The 20326-nt window shown below is 47.2% G+C and overlaps 9 protein-coding genes across 9 annotated transcripts; 4 read left to right on the top strand and 5 right to left on the bottom strand.

Annotated features, from left to right (window-relative positions):
• Window positions 1-1552: 1552 nt before the first annotated feature.
• On the bottom strand, window positions 1553-3832 carry N7537_001159 (putative respiratory complex assembly protein Rmp1; the record flags this gene model as incomplete). Its single annotated transcript, XM_056892217.1, has 1 exon — window positions 1553-3832. The coding sequence occupies one exon, from the start codon at window positions 3830-3832 to the stop codon at window positions 1553-1555; it is 2280 nt and encodes a 759-aa protein (XP_056757212.1).
• A 265-nt stretch (window positions 3833-4097) lies between these two features.
• N7537_001160 (N-terminal C2 domain-containing protein) lies at window positions 4098-5361 on the bottom strand (the record flags this gene model as incomplete). Its single annotated transcript, XM_056892218.1, has 5 exons — window positions 4098-4677; window positions 4734-5146; window positions 5202-5225; window positions 5281-5297; window positions 5349-5361. 5 exons carry the CDS (start codon window positions 5359-5361, stop codon window positions 4098-4100), a joined length of 1047 nt encoding a protein of 348 aa, XP_056757213.1.
• Window positions 5362-5712: 351 nt separating this feature from the next.
• On the top strand, window positions 5713-6123 carry N7537_001161 (uncharacterized protein; the record flags this gene model as incomplete). The annotated part of the gene is made up of 1 exon (XM_056892219.1): window positions 5713-6123. One exon carries the CDS (start codon window positions 5713-5715, stop codon window positions 6121-6123), a length of 411 nt encoding a protein of 136 aa, XP_056757214.1.
• Window positions 6124-7046: 923 nt separating this feature from the next.
• N7537_001162 (uncharacterized protein) lies at window positions 7047-7559 on the bottom strand (the record flags this gene model as incomplete). Its single annotated transcript, XM_056892220.1, has 1 exon — window positions 7047-7559. The coding sequence occupies one exon, from the start codon at window positions 7557-7559 to the stop codon at window positions 7047-7049; it is 513 nt and encodes a 170-aa protein (XP_056757215.1).
• A 322-nt stretch (window positions 7560-7881) lies between these two features.
• On the bottom strand, window positions 7882-8351 carry N7537_001163 (uncharacterized protein; the record flags this gene model as incomplete). Its single annotated transcript, XM_056892221.1, has 2 exons — window positions 7882-8096; window positions 8279-8351. 2 exons carry the CDS (start codon window positions 8349-8351, stop codon window positions 7882-7884), a joined length of 288 nt encoding a protein of 95 aa, XP_056757216.1.
• A 3324-nt stretch (window positions 8352-11675) lies between these two features.
• N7537_001164 (uncharacterized protein) lies at window positions 11676-12734 on the top strand (the record flags this gene model as incomplete). The annotated part of the gene is made up of 1 exon (XM_056892222.1): window positions 11676-12734. The coding sequence occupies one exon, from the start codon at window positions 11676-11678 to the stop codon at window positions 12732-12734; it is 1059 nt and encodes a 352-aa protein (XP_056757217.1).
• A 1921-nt stretch (window positions 12735-14655) lies between these two features.
• N7537_001165 (uncharacterized protein) lies at window positions 14656-16845 on the top strand (the record flags this gene model as incomplete). Its single annotated transcript, XM_056892223.1, has 1 exon — window positions 14656-16845. One exon carries the CDS (start codon window positions 14656-14658, stop codon window positions 16843-16845), a length of 2190 nt encoding a protein of 729 aa, XP_056757218.1.
• A 742-nt stretch (window positions 16846-17587) lies between these two features.
• On the bottom strand, window positions 17588-17915 carry N7537_001166 (splicing factor 3B subunit 5 family protein; the record flags this gene model as incomplete). Its single annotated transcript, XM_056892224.1, has 2 exons — window positions 17588-17599; window positions 17673-17915. The coding sequence occupies 2 exons, from the start codon at window positions 17913-17915 to the stop codon at window positions 17588-17590; spliced, it is 255 nt and encodes an 84-aa protein (XP_056757219.1).
• Window positions 17916-18117: 202 nt separating this feature from the next.
• N7537_001167 (tRNA-specific adenosine deaminase) lies at window positions 18118-19985 on the top strand (the record flags this gene model as incomplete). The annotated part of the gene is made up of 3 exons (XM_056892225.1): window positions 18118-18271; window positions 18425-18467; window positions 18551-19985. The coding sequence occupies 3 exons, from the start codon at window positions 18118-18120 to the stop codon at window positions 19983-19985; spliced, it is 1632 nt and encodes a 543-aa protein (XP_056757220.1).
• Window positions 19986-20326: the final 341 nt, after the last annotated feature.

The raw sequence follows: 20326 nt of genomic DNA on the forward strand, positions 1-20326 counted from the left end.
ATCACTGGCGCGTGGCCTTCATGCTGAATATGCTGGGTGAGGGGAATGGTGGGAGCAGTAGGATCGGAGGGCACAACAGAGATCGCGAGTGAGATGGATCAATATAGGTACATATATTTTTTTTATTATGGACCTTTAATCAACCAAGTGACTAGAATCAGTCTTAAGCACCTGCCTGGGCAGTCTTGGAGGTATGAGGCACGCGAAGTAGTTGGGATGAAAGGTGTTACACGTCACGGGCCTTGATCGGCTGTGGGGCCCAAGGTCACGCCGACGACCTACAACGTCTGTAGGCATATTAACCATATGCTGTATGTAATTTTGTTATAGGCGAGAATATAATGATTTAAAATGAGGCATCTTGGCTTATGGTTTGAAATTCCTCTAGGGATAAATCGGAGATGCAGAGGGTGGGTTGACTGAACACTTAAAAGGGTTGAGTATGAATATATTGACCTTCCGAGGTTATTATGTTAGACTGCTATCCTTGCAGTCCTCCAGATGGTAATTGATTATATTTATTACCCTCCATCTGCTCTATGAAAGCAAAATTCAACTCGATGGAGCGGGCTTGGGGTAGCCAACCATTCTTGTGGATAGTTTACAACATATAACATACCTATATTATAGCAGAATATCGATCTAGATACGAAGATCAATGAGGTACCTCATTGGCAGATTCAAATGGGCCATTGGGTCAAGATCGCCAAAGCCTATTCGACACGATTACATGGCATGTCCATATATATCCATCGATGGAAACGGACTTGAAAACAAAATAAGATCAGACCCGTTGACTCTACCAAGTAAGAAGTCTGATTTGTTATTGGAACCCATGTACATTATAAGAATCTCCCAATCCTGCGAATATTTCTACCTATATGTGTGAATGTAGTTTGGGATATCCCGTCCCCGTTGTCCGGTCCATCTATGGATGGTAGCCAATCACCACACCGGCCCACCTGGGCACTTCAATTGAGATATATTTCTGATTCGGATAGACGTAGACCAGGAATCCTTCGCCTGTAGCGCAATATGTACAAAATGCTTACCCAAGTGGAGCCTGTATGGGGGGACGTTGATATCTCAATGCTGGCATTAGATGCCATAGATGGGACGTTTACATGGACATTTCGGGGTTTATAAACCAGACTTGATGCCACAAAGACTTTAGCTTGATCTATGGCTTCTCTATATTATCTTGATTCTGAGTTAGGTCGCTCAAAAGATAGTTAATGAGCGATATACCAGAAAGAAGCGCAGTTTAAAACGTCGAGTGATATCATGTTTGTGATATATTTGGTAAGACATATAATGAAGCTTCTAAGGTTATGACCGGCATGCTTACCTAGTGCCTGTGAATGGGGGGTTAATTGCTAGGGAGACTTTCTGACTAGCTAGATTAAAAGCCAAAACATAATCCATGTCTAAACCTTGGAAACAAGTAAATATTTTACATAATGTACAGTATATACAGACCCAAGACGCCGCCATCCCATGACAATGGCTGTTGATGCACGCTGTACAAATTCAAAAAAAGTGACCCATGGTGTTAATCCATATATCTTTTGCCGTGGATTTTGAACGCCATGTCACACGCCGCGTTGTAGAACGAATGGAACTCATGGTCAAGATGCTCGGATTGACCATTCTCTGAAACCGAGTCAATTTTGGGTATCTCTATGTCCAGAGAGACCTCATTTGTCCGAGAAGCAAGGAGCGAACCGCTTTCATAATACCGGTAGTCAAGTGATCGCCCACAAAAGTTGTACTTTTGGACAATAGCACCTCGAATGTCGCTGAGTGGAGGGAACATGTATTCGACAGCGACGCTGTTCTCTGCCATTGATTCATCCAACTTTTTGGATTTAGCTTTTTGTGAGGCAGGCTGATAAACAAGTTCACAGGGAAGAGTGATGTTACAAAATATAGGGAGTGGAACAGAGCCTTGCGAAGCCCCACTGCTCACAATTGAGTCCTGGAGGGAGATTTTGAGGCTTTGCAGCATTGCTTGGATCTGCGGCGATGAAGACTCGGGGGAGGGGTTCCCAGAAGAGCTTTGGGGGATTTCTGAGTTGGAAGATGGTTTAGACAGGAGGTCTTGAGAAACAGTTCGTGTAAAACGCAAGTCCAGACCATTTTCCGGAAGCAGGTAGTCAACGCTGTTTGTGGCGAGAATAGCCTTTACGCTGTGAATATCCACGCCATCTAAATTTGAGTTCATGGCTACCTCGATTTCGAGTTCCGGCGGGGATCCTGCGTGGGAGGTTGGAGATAACCGAAGTCGATATAACCGTGCCTCGTTATTTGGGCGGATAGGCATGAGTGAGTTGATGAAACGCGACACCAGAGGTATGTCGTTTGTGAAAGCCCGTGGAAGGGACAGTCTCCCCAGCTGTGTCGGGGTGATGGCTGTATCATCGAAAGAGGGCTTTTGCATAAAAAGGCATTTCCCAACCACGGCTGTCACAGATTCATGCAAACCGGGGGCTAACCCGGTTTTGGGGGTAGTAACTCGGAGAAGCTTCAATAATTCATCTGAGAGTCGTGTTTGATGCTTATCGAAGAAAGGAGTTTCAAGGTTTTCTGCCTCTGCATTTTGACTGGAAGACATTGCCCACCGGAACCATGACTTTTGCTGCTCAAACCACGAAGCATGAGCCTCTGGTCTGTAGCTATAAGCACTGGCAAGTTCCGAAGCAGGCAAATAGGTTGAAAAAGGCGTCGATGGAGATGTGGTGTTAGATAAGGCCAAGTTCAAGGTCCTCCGCGCATTATCTGCTCCCAACTTATTCTCAGCAAGATAGAGAATCTTTTGTGGTGGTCTGTGTGCTTTGTGTTCCACAAATACCCCGTGTGTACTGTTGACCCATTCCAAAAAGTCCGGGGTAAAAACTTGAATGGTTCCATCTCCATGGGAATAAGGCTGGATTCCAACATCATCTTCGCAGATTCTGCCAGTGGCATCAATGATAATCTCATGAACAGACTCACAATCATTTCGCTTGCCAGTAAGTGATACCAGGCCCGCAGATTGTGTGACATTAATGCCACAGCCATGGAGACTAGCCAGCTCGTGGAAAGAGAAATGCTCAGCATGGAGAAGCAAGGATATGAACTGAGCGGGTATGCGGAATTCCAACTGGCCACGTTCGCCATCAGCCACCAGCTGCCAACAATGCCGAACGATCGTCTCAGCAGCCCGAGATTTTCCTCTGAAGCCCTTGGTCTTTCCCAATAATTTGTCCTGCGATTTGGAGTTGCTTGACCCCCATGTCCAGTCTTTCTCTTCTATAACAGCATTGCGGTTGTACTCTGAAATGAAGTCCGACAATTGCTTGTATGTGAAAGAGAAAGTCAATTTTGACCACAATGCCTTGAGATCGGCAGCAGGCAAGATCTGTCCTAGTTGATATGATCCACGGACCTCATTAATTCTTTCCTGGACCGACTTGTCACTGGGCGACGAGTTCTCGTCATTAAGTTCATCCAACATTGCGCTGATTGTGCCGCCAGATTCATTTTCGGAGCTTTTGTTGCGATTGCGATTTAACTTTCGGCGGCGACGTGAAGGCACAACGACGATTTGTCCCGGCTTTCCAAGCGTGTCCACATCCAACGTGAATCTGCCTGCTTCATGTTGTCCATTATATTTCGGTTCACGGTTTCGTTCGGAGTTGGGTCCATCGAAAGCTTCGCGTTCATGGTCGCGACTCCAGTTACTCTGGTATCGGGGAAGAACGGCAGGTAGGTATGACAATAGCGGTCTCCGATATGAAAGTGACTGGAAGCTCAGAAGCCCAAGCTTTTTCCCTGCAGGGCGTCGAAGCATGACAGAACAGTAGGCTTATTGCAAACGTGGAGAGGACAAATTATCTTACAATCACTTTTCTCCGGCGATAATCGGGGCGCTAGGCCGCGATAAGAAATCAATTTATGCCTCAGGCAACAATTTCATGACCTCAAAAAGCTTGAACACCTTCGGCAATGTAGAACAACCTCCCAAACGTCTCTTTCAATCGTATGAGAGAAGGTTTATTTAAAAGGAGAGATTCCAAGTCCTCTATTAACGCCTAGCGCAGATATTTATGTAGAATTCATTCTTTTGGTGCAACTTCCCAGCTGCGCAAGTTCTCTCTCACATCGAACTCGGAAAGCTCATTTTTTGTGTCTGGCGCCTTCCACGCCCGACCCTTGACCCCTTCATATAACTGCTGTTCAATGCTTCCACTCTTTTTCTGATGCCCAAGCGCAGCAAGAGAGTCTGGGGTCTTATTGTTACTGTGTGAACGATTGCTGGAAGTACTTTTGGGGCGCCGTTCAAAACTAGGTGACAGCTTTTTCCCGGAGCGGCTTTGGCGTGGGACCGTCTCTGCGCTCAATAGAGAATCTCGGTGATCGCCCCCTGATATGCCGGCGTCGGCATTTTGTGTGTTGCTCCAGCAAGAATTTCCAGCAAACAACTCTTCAACCAGCTTATCAGCAGGCAGATCACAGGCTCTAGAAGACCACGAAGCTGCTAGAGTGCGCCGATACATGTCTTGCATATCTGCAATCTCCCGGCTCTTGGTGTCAATAGATGGCAGGTGGCCAAATTCATCGGCGTTGATAGGCATTTCGGTGGATTGAACAACTCCGGCAATTCCTCCAAAGACGGTGGCAGATTTCAGCTGTGGTCTTTTATACTCAGCATTGATGGTGTGGATCAGAAATAAGTTTGGGGGCTCGCTTACGTCGTGAAGTTGCGGTCTCCTTCCAGCTGACGCATCGCGATCCCGATCTTCACAGTACTGTTCACTTTACTTTCATGCATCAGGTATCGCCGAATGATCCCTTCATCTTCCTCGGTTTTGTCCACGTATTCGGCGAGATTGAGTTTGATTTTGCCCAGCACGCTCTTTTCGGATATGGGTGATGTGGTGTACTCTTGTATGACGTCAAAGTTGAGTTCACACTCCTGAAGAATTGATGTCCTATCAATTGTAAGCCTTACTTGAAGGCATTTCTCATAACCCCAGTAAGCACGGTGGTCTGATAGAATTGCTTTCTCTGTGTGGCCTTGGTGTTCAGTGGAGCTTGACGATGGTAATCGCCATCGCACAAAAGCGACGCTGTTGCCCAAGGGGACATTATTGATATCTATGATCTTTGAAAGGTCAGAAACCTTGACGGCATTTCCATAGTCTGTGCATAATGCGTACCCTCAAAATGAGCTCGAACCTAGGCTGTAATAGAAGTTAGCTATAGATTTACTTCATTTGGGTTTATTAGGTAACGTACTCGCCTATTTTTGGGGACTATCGTGAGTTTGTTAGCTTACATCAATAAACAAGTATAGAGGAGCATACCAAATGCCTGCATGTTAACGGTCACGTCACTGGTTCAAGCTTGTCAGATATCGCAGGCACATCAACTGGTCCAAGCAGGACCGGCCTGGAGGAAATATCTCGATCTGGAGCTGAGAAAAACTCAACTAGCATGAATATGAAATGTCAAGTAGTGATAGAGTCGTCAATCTGGCTAAGATTCCTCCCCGCATATGCCGTGGACACTATGGGCGGTGAAGTGTGATGATGTGGCAGAATCAATAACCAGATCTCCGGTGACTTCTACGCCAGTACTCATCTCACCTCTTCTTCGATAACACAGGCGATCAATACTTGCTGCTTGCGGCATACTACCGATTTTTTACCTTGTCCTCAATCCATGACCATGGTGAAACCCGAGCCTACCCCTCCCGCTTCATCTCCTCCAGCCGAAGCCGCGGCTGTTCCTTTGGATTCAACAACCCGCGTCATCCCAATCCACCCTGATCTCGTCGAAATAAAAGTTCCAGATGGGCCACTGCCATCATACCGCTATCACCCAGTAACATGCCAACCAATCAAACCTCGAGACTACCAAACTGAGCTTAAGCAACTGGAAGAACAATACAAATCACGCGAGGCCGCACTTCATGCGCAGGAACAAATTGCCAAAGAAGTCAAAGAGAAGATTAAGACAGCTAAACGGAAACGAGAGGAGGTTCAAAAATCCATGGACAAGAAGGTCAAGGAACGCGACACCGAGATGAAGGTCGTGTCCAAGTTTCAAGAGACCAAGGCATCGGACATTCCATCTTGAGGGAGGCGATATCAACTTTTCTTCCACACCATTCAGACCACAAAGGAAAACCAAAGCTTTTTTCATACTCTTATCATCTTTCCTAGTGGACAGACTACCATTCACAAAAGAGACTCGGTTCGTTCTCAGCCGCGCTCGGAAGAACTCTTCATCCATGATTCCAATGAAGGCAACTTCCTCGTGACTTACCATGGATCACATCATCATCTCCAACATGTCCGAGAAAAAGAACATGCTTTGGGGGTTAAAATGTGAGGAGGCAGGCAAGCTAAGGAACCTTGCGCCTATGTCATGCCTACCCATGTGAGAGTTCGCTTGAACACTATGACAATGGACTCTCCAATCCAGCTGAAACATCTTGAAGCGAACATCACTTGTCTCTTATGGGAATCCTAGGACTGGATTAACAATGATAACGCCTCACGCGAACAACATCAAACTTATGGAAATCGACGAGCTTTTATTACAGCTAGAGTATAGGGACCTGTGAAATCGGGCCAAAAATGACAGTCTCTAGCGCCAGAAATGGCCGCCTTTCCACCCGTAACTTTGGACTGGATTTCGTACCTTGAATCCTATAGGCTAATTAACTGTTTATGGGATGAGCTATAGTAGAAAAGCCCTGTAAAGAGAGAAGATCCGAGTAATAGAAATTCCGTGGTTAGTCTTCAGTACAGAGCAAGCTACCTTTATACCGTAGGCTCCTACTCTTCACTCTGAACCTATCTACTGTTGATGGAATGATCAAATGATCAATGGAACACCGTGACACTCGAACGGACTCAAGCCTTCAGGAGAAGTTTAATTGTGATAAAAAAATATCCCCACGGCTTTCTCCCCTGGGAACTTGGGGAAAACCTCTAGCTATATGCCCAAGACCCACAAATTCTAGCTACCATACAAAAATAGAGCGAAGAACACAGCTATCCTTTTGCCTCGCTTGCGTTTCCAAGAAGACTATTGCCCAGGTCGTAGGTCACTAACCAATCACCGGCGGGCTCAGGCTCAGGCAATTTAAGCTCCGGGTTGCGCCTGTTCATTCCCCTGGAAAACATCACCCTGGCAAAGGCAGGGTCAAACACGAATGTCGTTTCGCCGGTCACAAAGCTTTTCACTTCCGCCGTAGCTGAAATCTCGTCTATGGCGATGTACTCGTCCTCCTTCGGCACACTTGCCTTCTCGATATTTTCCTTCACGTGTTTTGCAGTCTCAATATCGAGCCGGGTGTCGATGAAGTATAACTGGTCTAGGCCAGCTACTGCCACATATGGAGTATCCGGCGCCACAACTTGGAGGCCAAATCCTGTTTTGGTAACCTTTGGTACGTAGCTGCCCTGGTATTCCTCTTGGAAGGTTGGCGGACCCTCGCAGGTTGGCGAGCCCTCGCATAGTCGGAGCGGGTCCAGAAGTATGGTGATTAATAGTAGAAAGAGCATTGTAGTATATGGATAATTTGGCTATGTATGGGACAAGTCGACTATGTAGTCTGCTTCATAACACAGCACATGCACTAAAACCGGTGTACGAAGTACATTTAGTGAGGGGAACCCTGTCAGTTGAACCAATGACGAGACGACAGCACATGTGTAAGCTAATAAGAGCCACAGATAATAGGGCAAGATAGTACTTTAACTTCCATCAGCTCAATATAATTACGTTTATACAGTGCTGAGACCAATCCAGCTTAGCTCCCACGTAGATCTCCAATGTGATGAACTCCGGTCTCCTACAAGATAAGATGATAACTTCCCCGTCATGCTAGGAGGCATGAGACGTAGTCTCTGAGACAGAACTTCTCAAAGCGGAGTTCTCTGTCGGCAGGATACTGTTCAGACCTGAGGTGTCCGGCTTGACCGAAGTCTCAGCGTTGGCAGAAGTCGTGGCACTATGGGTATCCTTCTTCGCCGCGCTAGTTATGTCCACAGAAGTTTTCTCCTTGTCATTGCTGCTTGACTTGGCATTTGATACTGCTGCTGTAGTGTGAGTTGTAGTCTTAGTATTTTACTGTGCAGCAGTGTGGAAAATGTTCTCTGCTGCTTGCACAAGACAAGTGGTGGCATCTGATGTGCTCTCGCGATTTGCATGGGGGTTGCGCAACGACCTTACTGTTAGCTTTTACCTATGTGATCGCATCGGCTCCCACAGATGAAGATACCTAGGCAGTGGGACCAATCAGTGCGATGCTGGAGAGCAAAAGGGTCGAGATAAGAGGCGGTAGAGAAATGCATATTAGGCCGTTGCTCTGTACAGGAGTAACTTGGCAGTGGGAATCAGTCGTTCGATGCGGGATGCGCCGTTCGTTCACTAGTGCATTACTACGTAGTTTGTGTATCATTGTGGGAGATTGTGTCAATTGGCCTATTCTGTAATGGAATAGATCTAACACATTATGCAAACTTCTGCGTGGAGCGCCGCCCTACGGTCCCACGCTCCACAACTTGCCTCATACACTATTCGTAGGGCGCAAACTTCACACTATTGCTAGAAAGGGGTATCATCTCGTTAAACTATTCGCACCAGTTGAGCCTAGTTTTCCACCAAGTGATATTCATGATCTTATGAACACAGGTAGAGGAGCAGCCATCGACGAAGGGATACATCAGGAGTAAAGTGCCTATTAGCGAGGGAGATGACCATCCTTTATTGAATATCAATCCCTAGTAGCAAATTAACAGTGGTCGTACGTATTAGTATACCAATAAATACGGCTTGGCGTTAGGAGTGAATCATTGAGCTAGTTTATTATTGAGCTAACGACAAGCCATACTTACCGGTGAGATACTAACGAAGAGACACAAATTTTATATTTATTAATGTAATGTGTTTAGTGGTGATTTGTAAGAAGTTGACTTTTTTGGCGCTATAAGAGCCAGCTATATAATCCAAACATATAGAAAGCTACAGTTTATTCCTACAACGTACATATTGTGCAATATCCTCTTGAAAATGTATAGTTATATGTCTCCTTCCTCATCTTTGTTTTTTAATTGGCAGCGCGAGTCAGGTGTGATTAACAAAATCAGAGGTTACACGCTAAGATGATAATATCTTCATGAAACTAAGAACGTCAACATGTTGGTAATACTACTAGAGACATTTTATTTTCTCTCCCTGGTGCTGCCATTACAATACTTCAATACCATTTTTTTTGTAGGGTGAATTGTTTCCAAGACTGCGAACTAGTATAGAAATCGTTCGGAGATTTTCAACATGGCCAAACGCTTTGCTCAGAGGTTTGGGTACAACTCGGCAATCCAGGATGCCTAAAAAGAACAAAGGAAAGTTTATCAGGGCGTTTAAAAAATGAGTCATGATTTATGAGTCATTTAATTCATGATCAAGCTGTCTAATGGATGCCTACAGGGGACTCGGAGCTCGCTGCACCACTCATTCATGAATGAGCCCCTTGGATATGTTCTAAATGTAAGTCACAGGGAAGGAATCCTTTGGCATACTTAAAAGCAATAGCAATGGTTTATTCTGTTATCGCCTAGGATTTTGTCCAACAAATGATATATCTTTTAAAAATTAGGGCATTGTCTGGCTTCGTTTCAAACCGAACATCATCGGCACATATATGAGTCATCACCGATGCAGTCTGCAGAATGCATTGGATTTCAATATACTGCTTGGTTCATAGTGGGGTGATTTCACTATTCCAACTTAATGGCAGCCTGACAATCATGAAACCACGCATGATATGGGCCCGACAGAGTTGAGTTTCAGTACCCGCCTGACTGTGGATGTGGTTAAGATCTACCTCAGATTCCAGCTCCCGACTCTTGCCAACTCATATCTTTCTTCCGATCGGTTTTCGGTAAAGCAAGCGAAGCGAACTACGGAGTAAGTGAAGCAAGAGACCATCCTCCCTAGTGACTACTTTGTAGGGCTTTGCAGACATGTGGGGCCGGAGATATCCGCCACAACGTGGCGAGTAATGTGCACCGCCTCATATCTATTTTAGGAAAAAAGCAACCAACTCGGTCGCATATTTTTCCATGCGTTATATGCCCACCCTTCTATAGATACACAATGACAATGACGAAAACCTCCGACTCAAAGCGAAAGCCCCCCCCCCCCCCCGTATACCCACCCCAGACCATGTGACCGAACTCATATGCAGCAGGGATTCCATTTTAGGGAAGAGGCAGAAGGCAAAGGGCGCCTGCAGAGGAAGCAGAGTAAGATGAGATCATTGAAAACTTGAATCATGTGGATAAGACAATAGGAAACGGTATTTCAGTACAAGGGCTAGTGGCGCCGACCCAAAGTCTGGCAATGGAGGCTCAGCCCAATGGCAAATCGTAACAGGGATCTCAGCTTTCTGTGCATCGGCCGGACTCGGTTGATCTCAGCGAATCCCAGCCCTGAAGTGACTCAAGACGGGTCTGCCCCACGCTTGCTCGACCCTCCATCAGCTGAGGTCTACGACTCTGTATCGCCTTAGCGGCACTCGATAGGTCCGAAAAAAACCTTGATATGGTTGATATGGTTGTTCTGGTTGTTATGGACATGTTTCGTGTAATATTATTAATACTGTAAACCTACAATATAGGGAAATATTATTTTCTCTTTCTGTGTTAATATCTAGTTGGATATTGAAGCATAGTATTGAAACAAAACACATTGAAAAAGAGATCGAAACTAAGTCTTGGCTTGCAGGCTGCAGCCAAATTTAAATAGAGTCTTCACCTAAAAGCATGGGGACTCTAGTGTTGAGGATCCGGTATTTCCTTTAACGATGTGTAGATCTTGGCGCACACTGAAATATGCACATCGCCCAGCTGAGAAATGTATTTAAGTCCCCGCTAATTGTAGATGGTAATTTGATCGCTCTAGATGATCTATGGAGACTCGGAGGTTTTCTAATTCTTTCTGTTTAAGCCGTCTCATGAATCATTGGGGCTTAGCTGTTGCAGTTTAGGGCATCATGCAGCTGTTCTGGCCAAATGGACGTGCAACGGGTGTGTGAGACTGGCACTGTGCGAGTGAACCCGTCAGATTTGATGAAACGTTTGGATCTCGTGCATTTTTAACCGTTTCAAGTATTCAAGTATTCAAGGGTTCGAGTATTATCGCCACTGGAGTCTTCAGGTTGCAGATCGGGGAGTCCGAAATGGGCCATAGACTGATGTACATTTGACTCCATCGGCCTGCATACCAAATAATACCGTAGAAAAATATGAATTCCTGTGTTTTCTATGTTTTCTTCTCATATCTCAAGAAAAATAGAAATAAATCCCCAAATTAACATATTATTGTGGCCATTAAATCTCCACTTATTGATAGTTCCCCCCTTCTCATTATTCTTCTTGACATCCCTCTCTTTTCTTTCTATAACTCTTGACTTTCATGTCATCTCCTTTCCTTTATATTCTAATTTCTGTTTTTGCGCATTCGCCCGCACTTTAATATACATCTCAACACAATTCCAAAATCCAACAACATTTTGTGTGGGCGAATGTCGCCTTTATGATTTATGTTCTATATTCTACGTTCTTTTATATCATCTATACCAACGCCGGACGTATCACCTTTCGCACAGTGTCATAATGCCAACAGTCTTACTCCCATCTTCCGCCGCTGCTTTTGCGCCGCGATCATCCCCGAATGTCGTGTTGAACACCAAGGTTGAGCCTTGGTTGACGGCCACCCTGAAGCGAGTAAACCGGGTCAAGCGTCCTTTGAACAATGTCACTCAGCATACCCGGTGTCTGACAGAAACGCTCTCATCGAAAAATGCCATCTGGACCCTGTGTTCCATGATGCTCACCAAGGCTCCCCAGACAGAGTTAGAGAAGAATGAGAACCAACTCTGGGAGGCCCTGCACAACCACCAAATTATCCACATGGAGGCCTACGTTGTACACGTCGACATGGTCTCTCGTAACGAGGTGGCCTTCAAGTTGACCCCGGAAACCATCGAATCACTAGTTGATTTCCACAAGGAGGTCTACTCGGTGGATGCCGCCGCCAATACATACAACTGGTCGGGAAAGCATGGTGAGCTGAAGAGATTACAGGAGGAGTTTGTCCAAGCCGCCAACAAGTTTGTCTACCGCGCCAATGCCCAAGCGCTCGAGGGGCTAGAAGAAGATGGCGCTGGAGAGCTACTAAGCGGTCGGAGCGAAGAAGCAAAGGCAGCCATCGGCAAGCTCTTTGTCCCACTAGTTGCCCCTTCACCACCAGTGGTGGATGTCATGCGCCCAATGTCTATCTTGCCTAGTTCGACAGGCCCAGAAAACTGGTGGCAGAACCCGATGCCCCAGCCAGCGCCACTCGAGTCGTGGAAAGTACTGTCGCCCAGCCCCAACCCGACCACCACGGGCGATTCTAATCCGAATCTTTGGGCTAGTCTCAGTTTCAGTGATGCCCAACTTGCTTCACCGACCCCGTCTTACAGCCAACCCTTCACCCCCTCGCCGTTCCAAACCTACGACTGCCTGCCGACCACCTGCATGCCGGCCACATCGGCCGCTATCAGTCCGCTCCCGTTGCCGACCATGTTCCCAAGCATGCTTGTACAACCCTGCAGCACGGCTGTCAACATGGGTATGGGGGGCTTTAGCTGGGGCGACTTTACTCCACTGCCGTATGGCACGATTGCCTAACTCAGCTCTCCCGAGTAGACTCGGTGATGTCGGCCATTCCCAAGTCCAGGCTCCCCCAGTTCGTGCAAGCTGGGTTTGAGAAACGTGGATCGTTTCTTAAAACTAGACGCGCGCGCAATTTTTCGGTTTCTTCACGACTCCTCAACTCCTCTCCTGTCCTCTTACCGGGAACCCGATTCCAAGCAACGACAATTCGCATTCTTGACGGCGTTCTCTTCGATTTGACACTGTGCATCTGTGATACTCCCTCCTGCCTTTTTGCATGATAACCAGAATTATCTTTTTTTTTCCTGCGCTTGTTTTGATAGTTTTGATGTTTGATTCCAGCGTCAGCGATTTATTTCTGTTCTTTTTTTTTCTTACTTTACTTTTCCTTTTTTTTCCTTTGCATCAAGAAGCGGCGGGTCGGCTCTCTGTTATGTTTCGTTTCTTTTGTCCCGCATATATGTCATGAAGACTGGTCTGCCTCACGGCATGTGGAGGATATGAATTTGGACGTGGAATGTCCAACGTTATGTTTTCGATTCTTCTGTCGCAGCTTGCTGGAAAGGGAAGAAAGCAAGCTTGGGTTACTCGGCTGGACTGGGTTCAGCGTGTGCTTTTGCTTTCTTTTCTTACAGCGTCTGTCCTTCTGGTATTGGGTACCGGACCGGCTAGTTCTCTTTTCGGAGAATTAGAGGATAGGTTTATGCGATGGCGTCACCTTCTTCCTTGCATCTGTGATGCGCGGTTGGAGCACGCACTTTTGGTCATTTTTGGTTCGAGGATGTGAATATCAGCAACACGAGTGTGAGAAAGAATTGCCTTCAACCCTCGTCAGACTCAAGTATATCCGCCTGTGGCAGATACCGAGCGCAAAGGGCGATGCACTGGATCTCCCCCTTCGGTCTGTGACCTGGGGATCTCCACATCCCGCCCTAAGCGACGAGTGGTCTGAGTGGCAGTTATTCCGCCCTCTGCGCTACGAATTCACCTCCAATGGCCGTATTTGGCATTGATAGATTCATCTCCTATCGTCCAGGCTGGGTTTTTAGAAATTCCTGGGCAAGCTTGGTCTGTCGGTGGGCTCCTCCACTGGATGGAAGAGTCCTTCATTCTTTGTCCCGACGACAAGAATCAGATGCTCGATCTAATAGATACTATCCTTTTAAGATCTATCTGATTGGGGGGCTGGTCCCTTGCGCTGGCTGCTTCTTTTCTCTTGGTTTTATGTTGATCCGTCAGCAGTTCTGCTCAAATGTTGTATGTATCTCTTTAGCTTATGTAGTTTTGAAAGGTGCATACACAAATTTGTTCCTCTCCGTCTGTACCTATAACTGGATGTTCGGCGTACAGTATGGCCAGCATAAAAAAAGAGACTCATAGTTGACGAAAATCTAAATATAAATCCATCAAGATCCAAGGCAACCCCATACTCTTGAAATATCGGGTATATTACCCCAGTCCTTTTGTATGACGTCAACCGCCAAGACAGCCAGGTAACATATTCCAAGTTGATTCTCTACTTTTTGCTCACAGCCACTCCCCTGACACCTCTTGCGCCTGCATTCTAGATTTGACTTCTTCCATGTGTTATACGATCTCTTCGCATTGTAATTTTATTGCATTTGTCTCTTATCTGGGATTTACCACGTGCTTCATCACTTTATAACCTAAAACCTATCTACTGTCAGTTTTGCCAGAGCCACCTTTTGAGTGTTGTTAGACCTTTCAGTCTTCATGAATTCTGGAGATCCGGGTGTCCAATTGTCCGCCACCGCTTATCCCACCTCCATGTCCTAGTTCCTAATTCCGGCAACACCACGAGCTGACAGAACCCCCACTACTCGAAACAACGTCACTGTACTGCCGACACAATTTGGAATTTACAACATCGCAGAAGACTAAGACTTCAAAATATAGAAAGCCTCTTCCTGCACCTATGGCTACCTTACACGAGGCCCTCCAATGCCTCAAACCAACGTTATGGGACGAAGTTCCCAGGGATCCCGACGAGCTCCGTGACTACGTGCGCGAGATCTTCAAAAATAGCCGCCTGTTAGCGGAATCACTTCCAGACCCCCCAATATCCGACAACGATAACTACCCCGGGTTAGATGACACGAAAAATTCCTCCGCCCGACGAATTGTCCCATCATCCACCCGGGTGGGAGAGACCGATCCGGAGATTGTAGACCTGCAAAAGGAATGGGGAAAGCCACTCAAGATGGGCGGACCAAGGGACAACCCATTAGACGTGACAGTGTGGAAACTTTCCGCAAGTGACGGTGGGGGCTCATGGTTCGGGCGACGGAGTGTGCATGAGGGCCTCCCATTCTCGCGGTGGCGGAAGAAGCTCTCAACTGAGTACGATGAAACACTCAAAGTAAACCGCAAGAAGATCGAGAAGGGACAGACGCCTGACAATTGCATTCGCGGGATCGGCGCCGAAGAAAGGATCGAGAACATTGAGGTCAAGGACCATGATGGTTCGGTTCTGGGAAATTTAATGGTCTATCATGTCTCGGCGCAGTTTCCCAAACCTACTGCTCCGCGTGATTTTGTGGCGTTGATCATCAATTCCGATTTTGGATTGCAAGCTGGCGGAACCAAACAGCCTGGTCGCAGCTGGATCATGATCTCTAAGCCGTGTGAACACCCCGATATCCAGCATAAGCAGGGGTATACTCGCGGACAGTATGAGTCTGTCGAGCTCATTCGGGAGATTCCTAAGAAGAACGACAGTGGGAGCAGCTCTCCTGACCAGGGGAGTAAGAAGGATAGTGATTCTTCATCCTCCAATCTGCAACAGCCTGAGGGGCTACCTGAGCAGGATGGAGCTGGGAATGAGAAAGACGAAGAAACGAACCCTGTTGAATGGATCATGGTCACTAGGAGTGACCCGGGCGGCAACATCCCGCGGTGGATGGTGGACAAGGGAACGCCACGAAGCGTGGGAACGGACGCTGCTAAATTCATTAATTGGGCTCTTCAAGATGACAAGCCGCCCAAGCAAGAAGAAAGCACAGGTACGGAAGCTGCAAATACTTCAGCAGGCGCCAAGGCTAAATCCGGGGACGGGGAGTCTGCGAACGAATACGACTCCGACCAGGCAGACGACTCGGATTCGGATTCGAATTACGAGTCACTCGACAGCGACAGCGAACATTCGCATCATGGTCTGATTGCCAGTGTTACCGCCTTACTCAGTACTGGACTGGAACGGTTCGCACCACAAGTTCTAGGCTATGGCGCCCCCACTAAAGTATCGGGTGGTATCCCAGCCGGGGACGAGGTTTCCTACATTGATGCAGATGGCATTGCACACCTAAGCCCAAGTAGCGTCCAACAAAATAAAACAACGTTGGACGCCGAATCTTCAAAATCCCGTGAACATGACCATGTCTCACTCTCCTCGGCCAATTCCGAACAAGAAGCAACTGCCATTGACGAGGTAGCACACAATAACATGTCACCGGAGGAACTGACCGAAATGACAAAGAATGGCAAGCTCACTTCCCGGGAGAAAGAGCTCGCAAAGCTGGCCATTCGCAAACGCGAGGTTGAAGACAAGCTAGACGAAATCCGCGCCGAACTCGACAAGTTTCAGATCTCACCACAACCGCCTAGTGTCTCAGGGACCCCAGTGAAAGGCATCAGCGAGGTAGACAGCGATACTAATGGGATGCGCAAGCGCGCAGCGACGAATAGGTCTTCCAGGCCCGCCAGCACTCGCACACAGCAGAGCCAGGGCCAACCGCAGGACGAGATCAGTAATGAAGACCAGCCATCTTCTGCGCGGACGGAAACCCCTGACCCGCCATCGCGTCTCCCTAAAGCAGCCGCTCAGTTTATCCATGGGGAATCTAAGCTGCTTAAACAGCTGCGCAAGATCGAGGCTAGCCAGCTAAAAATTACGTCGAAGATTCAAGCGAAGCAGAGAAAGGATGATGAGCGTTCGCAGAAGTCCAAGTCCAAAAACAAGTCTGAGGTTGATAACTTGAAGCAAGAGGTACTTGATCTCAAGAAGGAGGTCAAGCAGCTTCGCTCTGAGCGCAAGAAATGGGTCGACCTTGCTTCTTCGTTGCAGGCGGAGAATACAAGGTTGGCGGCGAAGTCAGAGGTTGCTTAACTGGTGGATAGACCGTAACTCTATAACGTGTACATACTGCATGACTTATTTTCTAGCCTCCCCGATTTGGTTATTTTTAGCTTTGATCGGTGTCTGATCTATCCAATGGTTCTATAGCTACATACTTTGTGCTGTATCTGTTACTACATCTATCTACGGGATGGATTTCGATAGTTAATATCTTCATGTTTCAAACATTATGACTAGATTGCAATACTGCCGACCATGATCAATCCAGTGAGGTACGGCTCTAAGGCGGCTTCTCCCAGGTGAGGTTGAGGAACCAAATTCTCGACAAGCAATACCCGACCATCCGTTACGATGCTAGTTCCAAGGTTGGGTATATGGGAACTTGCTGTTGAGGGCGTCATTTCACGTGGTAGGCATTTGTATCGCAAAATTGTCCCCCCTCACTGACAAGGGTTGAAGGATTCTTGGAGTCCCGGAAGCCCAAAGACGGGCAATCCCTAGCCCAGAGGAATCTATCGGCCTTGTTTCATAGAGCGTTTCGTATGTTGAGCTGGACTTGTTCTTCCATACTGAGGTCATCGAAGGGAAATCTGAGAAAACGGATCTTTGGCGATTTCGAGATCCGTACACAGAGGGATTTATCTCATGTCAGCAAGGTTGCTGAGCTGGGCTAGGGGGTAGTCGGAGGGTCGGCGCATCTGCCTTCCTGTATGGAAAGCCAAGGACGCGACAAGGGGTATCAAGAAAACAAGAATAAACTACAGTAAGCAGTTTACTCTTGAGTCTAGATCATTGGAGGGCACATGTTAGTTAACCCATCTTGTATTATGTGAGCAACTCTGCAAGACACCACATACCTCTGGCGGATTACCAGCACCTCTGACCATTTTCTCCAACATCATTGCGCGCACCTTCTCTTTTGGTTCGCCCATGCCGACAGCCATGTAGGACAGCAGGGGAGGGTGACCGACGTAGGATGAGTAGCTGTCACGGAGGATGTTGGATGTCCATTCGTATTTGGTCGTATCGGCGTGTCCGGTACCGATGTAACGAGCCTGGAGAGCCTCGAGGTTCTGGATGGTACGGAGCTTGTCGGCCATGATGGATAGTAGAGACGTTGGTGTTGGATTGAGAAGGATAGCGGGAAGCTCGAAAGAAGAAAGAGAATATTTACGCCTCAGGCATGAATTATATAACCTCACGTGACCGTATTGCTATCTTGAGATTCTTTGATCCTGTCTTTGCCTTTAATCAAGGATTTGGTTGTTTAAGAAATTGTCGTTCGGGGTGTGATAATATCCAATGTCCGTTGATACATCTGGTTTCTCATTATCGTCCCGGATAGCATCGCTGGTTCATGCACATTTCGATGCTCTGCCAACGCGCAGCAAACCAACCATATTTCCAGATGGATCGAGGGAATGGATTCCAATGACCGGTATTGTGGTCGTCAAAGGTATGTTTTTAATTTAATGTTTATAAGCGAGTTATCATCCTCGTCCATGTATATACAGTGAAGGGGATGGGTCCATTCTTTGCTTTTAACTTCAGTCTCATATATTTCTTGTGATTCAAATAGTAACATTTTTTTTGGTCTCTTCGTTTATAGGAGAAAACACACCTTTGGAAAGTCTAACTTGCATATCTGTCACGTAAGTGTTGAATTTCCCACTTGCAAGTTTGACCAAGTCCAATGCAAGCGACCTACATTCAAAAAAGGCTGATATTGATGTAGGAGTGGCGCTAAATGCTTGTCGGCATCTCATATCCCACGGTGCAGGGGTCTTGTGCTGCATGACTGTCATGCCGAGATATTGGCCATCCGAGCATTTAATTATTGGCTTTTGACAGAATGCAACAGTGTTCTATCCCGGGAAAAGCAATTACCGAATGGCCATGATACTTCTACCCCCGATAACGAAAAAGTCCTGGATTCTCCATTCATACAAAGGAGAAGAATTGAAGAGGATGAAGATGGTTTTGGAACATCGCCCACAGAGTGGCCGCCTTTTGAGATTCGGCCTGATATCAAGGTTTACATGTATTGCACATGTGCACCTTGCGGAGATGCAAGCATGGAGCTCTGTATGGCAGCCCAAGAAGATGCGACACCCTGGGAAGTCTTACAGAAAGAAGTTTCTTTGCCAAAACCCCAAGACGCAGAAGTCCCAGGTACGGAGACCCTTCTAGATGGCCGGGCCCACTTCTCTCTTCTCGGAGTCGTGCGTCGAAAGCCAGCGCGCATGGATGCCGAGTCCACGCGCAGCAAGTCCTGCTCAGACAAGCTTGCATTGCGGCAGGTCTCCTCCTTGCTGTCCTGTGAGACCAGTCGCCTCGTTGCTCCCACCGAAAATGCCTATCTGGCAGGTCTGATTCTTCCCGAGGACGAAATCAGCCAAGTTGGCTGTGACCGCTCCTTTAGCGAGGACGGTCGAATGCAAGCTTTGGGTGGGCGATATTGGCCTATGGAGACAAAGTTTAAAGAAAGAACGCCAGGGTATCGATTCCGGCCATTCCAGGTTCTTTCGGTGCCGAGTGAAGAAGTGGCAGCGCTTTGGCCCTTTGCGAAACCGAAATCCGTGCCGTGTCCTGCAATTCCATTGGAGCAGGAAGGAGACCCTTTGATGTCTGGTGCAAAAGTTAGAAAGACCAGGCCAGGGAATGTGAGCGCCATTTGGATATTGGCTCCCTCGTATAAGCGCCCATCGGCAATGACTATGGATACCGGCAGCAAGTCAGTGCCAACTCTTTGCTGTTCCAAAACAGGCTTATATGAGACTATCATCAATGGAGTGAAGCAAGGAAACCGGGCATCCTCACCGGGTGCCCGTGGGGCCTCATCTCTATCCCGAGCTAAGCTTTGGGCTCTTCTTCGCGAAATTTCGCCTGCCTCGATTCCACATACCTATCAACCCGACGTGTCCCCAACCGGATCGCTGTCGGGTACTCCAAATGCCGAAAACCCACATGTCAATACAGTTCAGCACCATATACCAGATATAACCACCTACCAGGATTTCAAAAATCCTAGCAGCTTGAAAGACCCGTTGCAAATCCGTATGCAGGCCATCAGGGATGCTAAACTGGTTCTCAAGGGATGGATAGCTAATTCAGGAGATGAATATTGGGGCTTGGATGTTTTGGTTGACCCCAAAAAGCGAAAGCGCTGATTTTGCCCGGAGGATGAAAGATTTCTGAAGCTCACTCTGGGTCATGTATACTAACCTCATCGTATCCCCCTTTCAAGATTTCCATTGGAATATAAGATACTGCGTAGCTGAACAAAAACAACAGCCATGTGCTAGTTTAAGAAATATCTTGCTATCAATAACAAAGGGACTGGTTCGCTATTCGTAATTGGCATCAGCCCTTTATCGCCGTCAAACAAGAAGACCACGGCCTAGTCAACCAGGCACCGAGGCAGGCTTCCATGAGTCCAGCAGAATGTCAACAATGGGATGTCTCGGTTTTTCTCAGGTCTTGATTGTTAGGTCTTCTTGCTCTTCTCCCA

Source organism: Penicillium hordei (genome assembly GCF_028827395.1).
Source record: "Penicillium hordei strain IBT 12815 chromosome Unknown utg000001l_segment0_segment0, whole genome shotgun sequence".
Taxonomy (NCBI): Eukaryota; Fungi; Ascomycota; class Eurotiomycetes; order Eurotiales; family Aspergillaceae; genus Penicillium; species Penicillium hordei.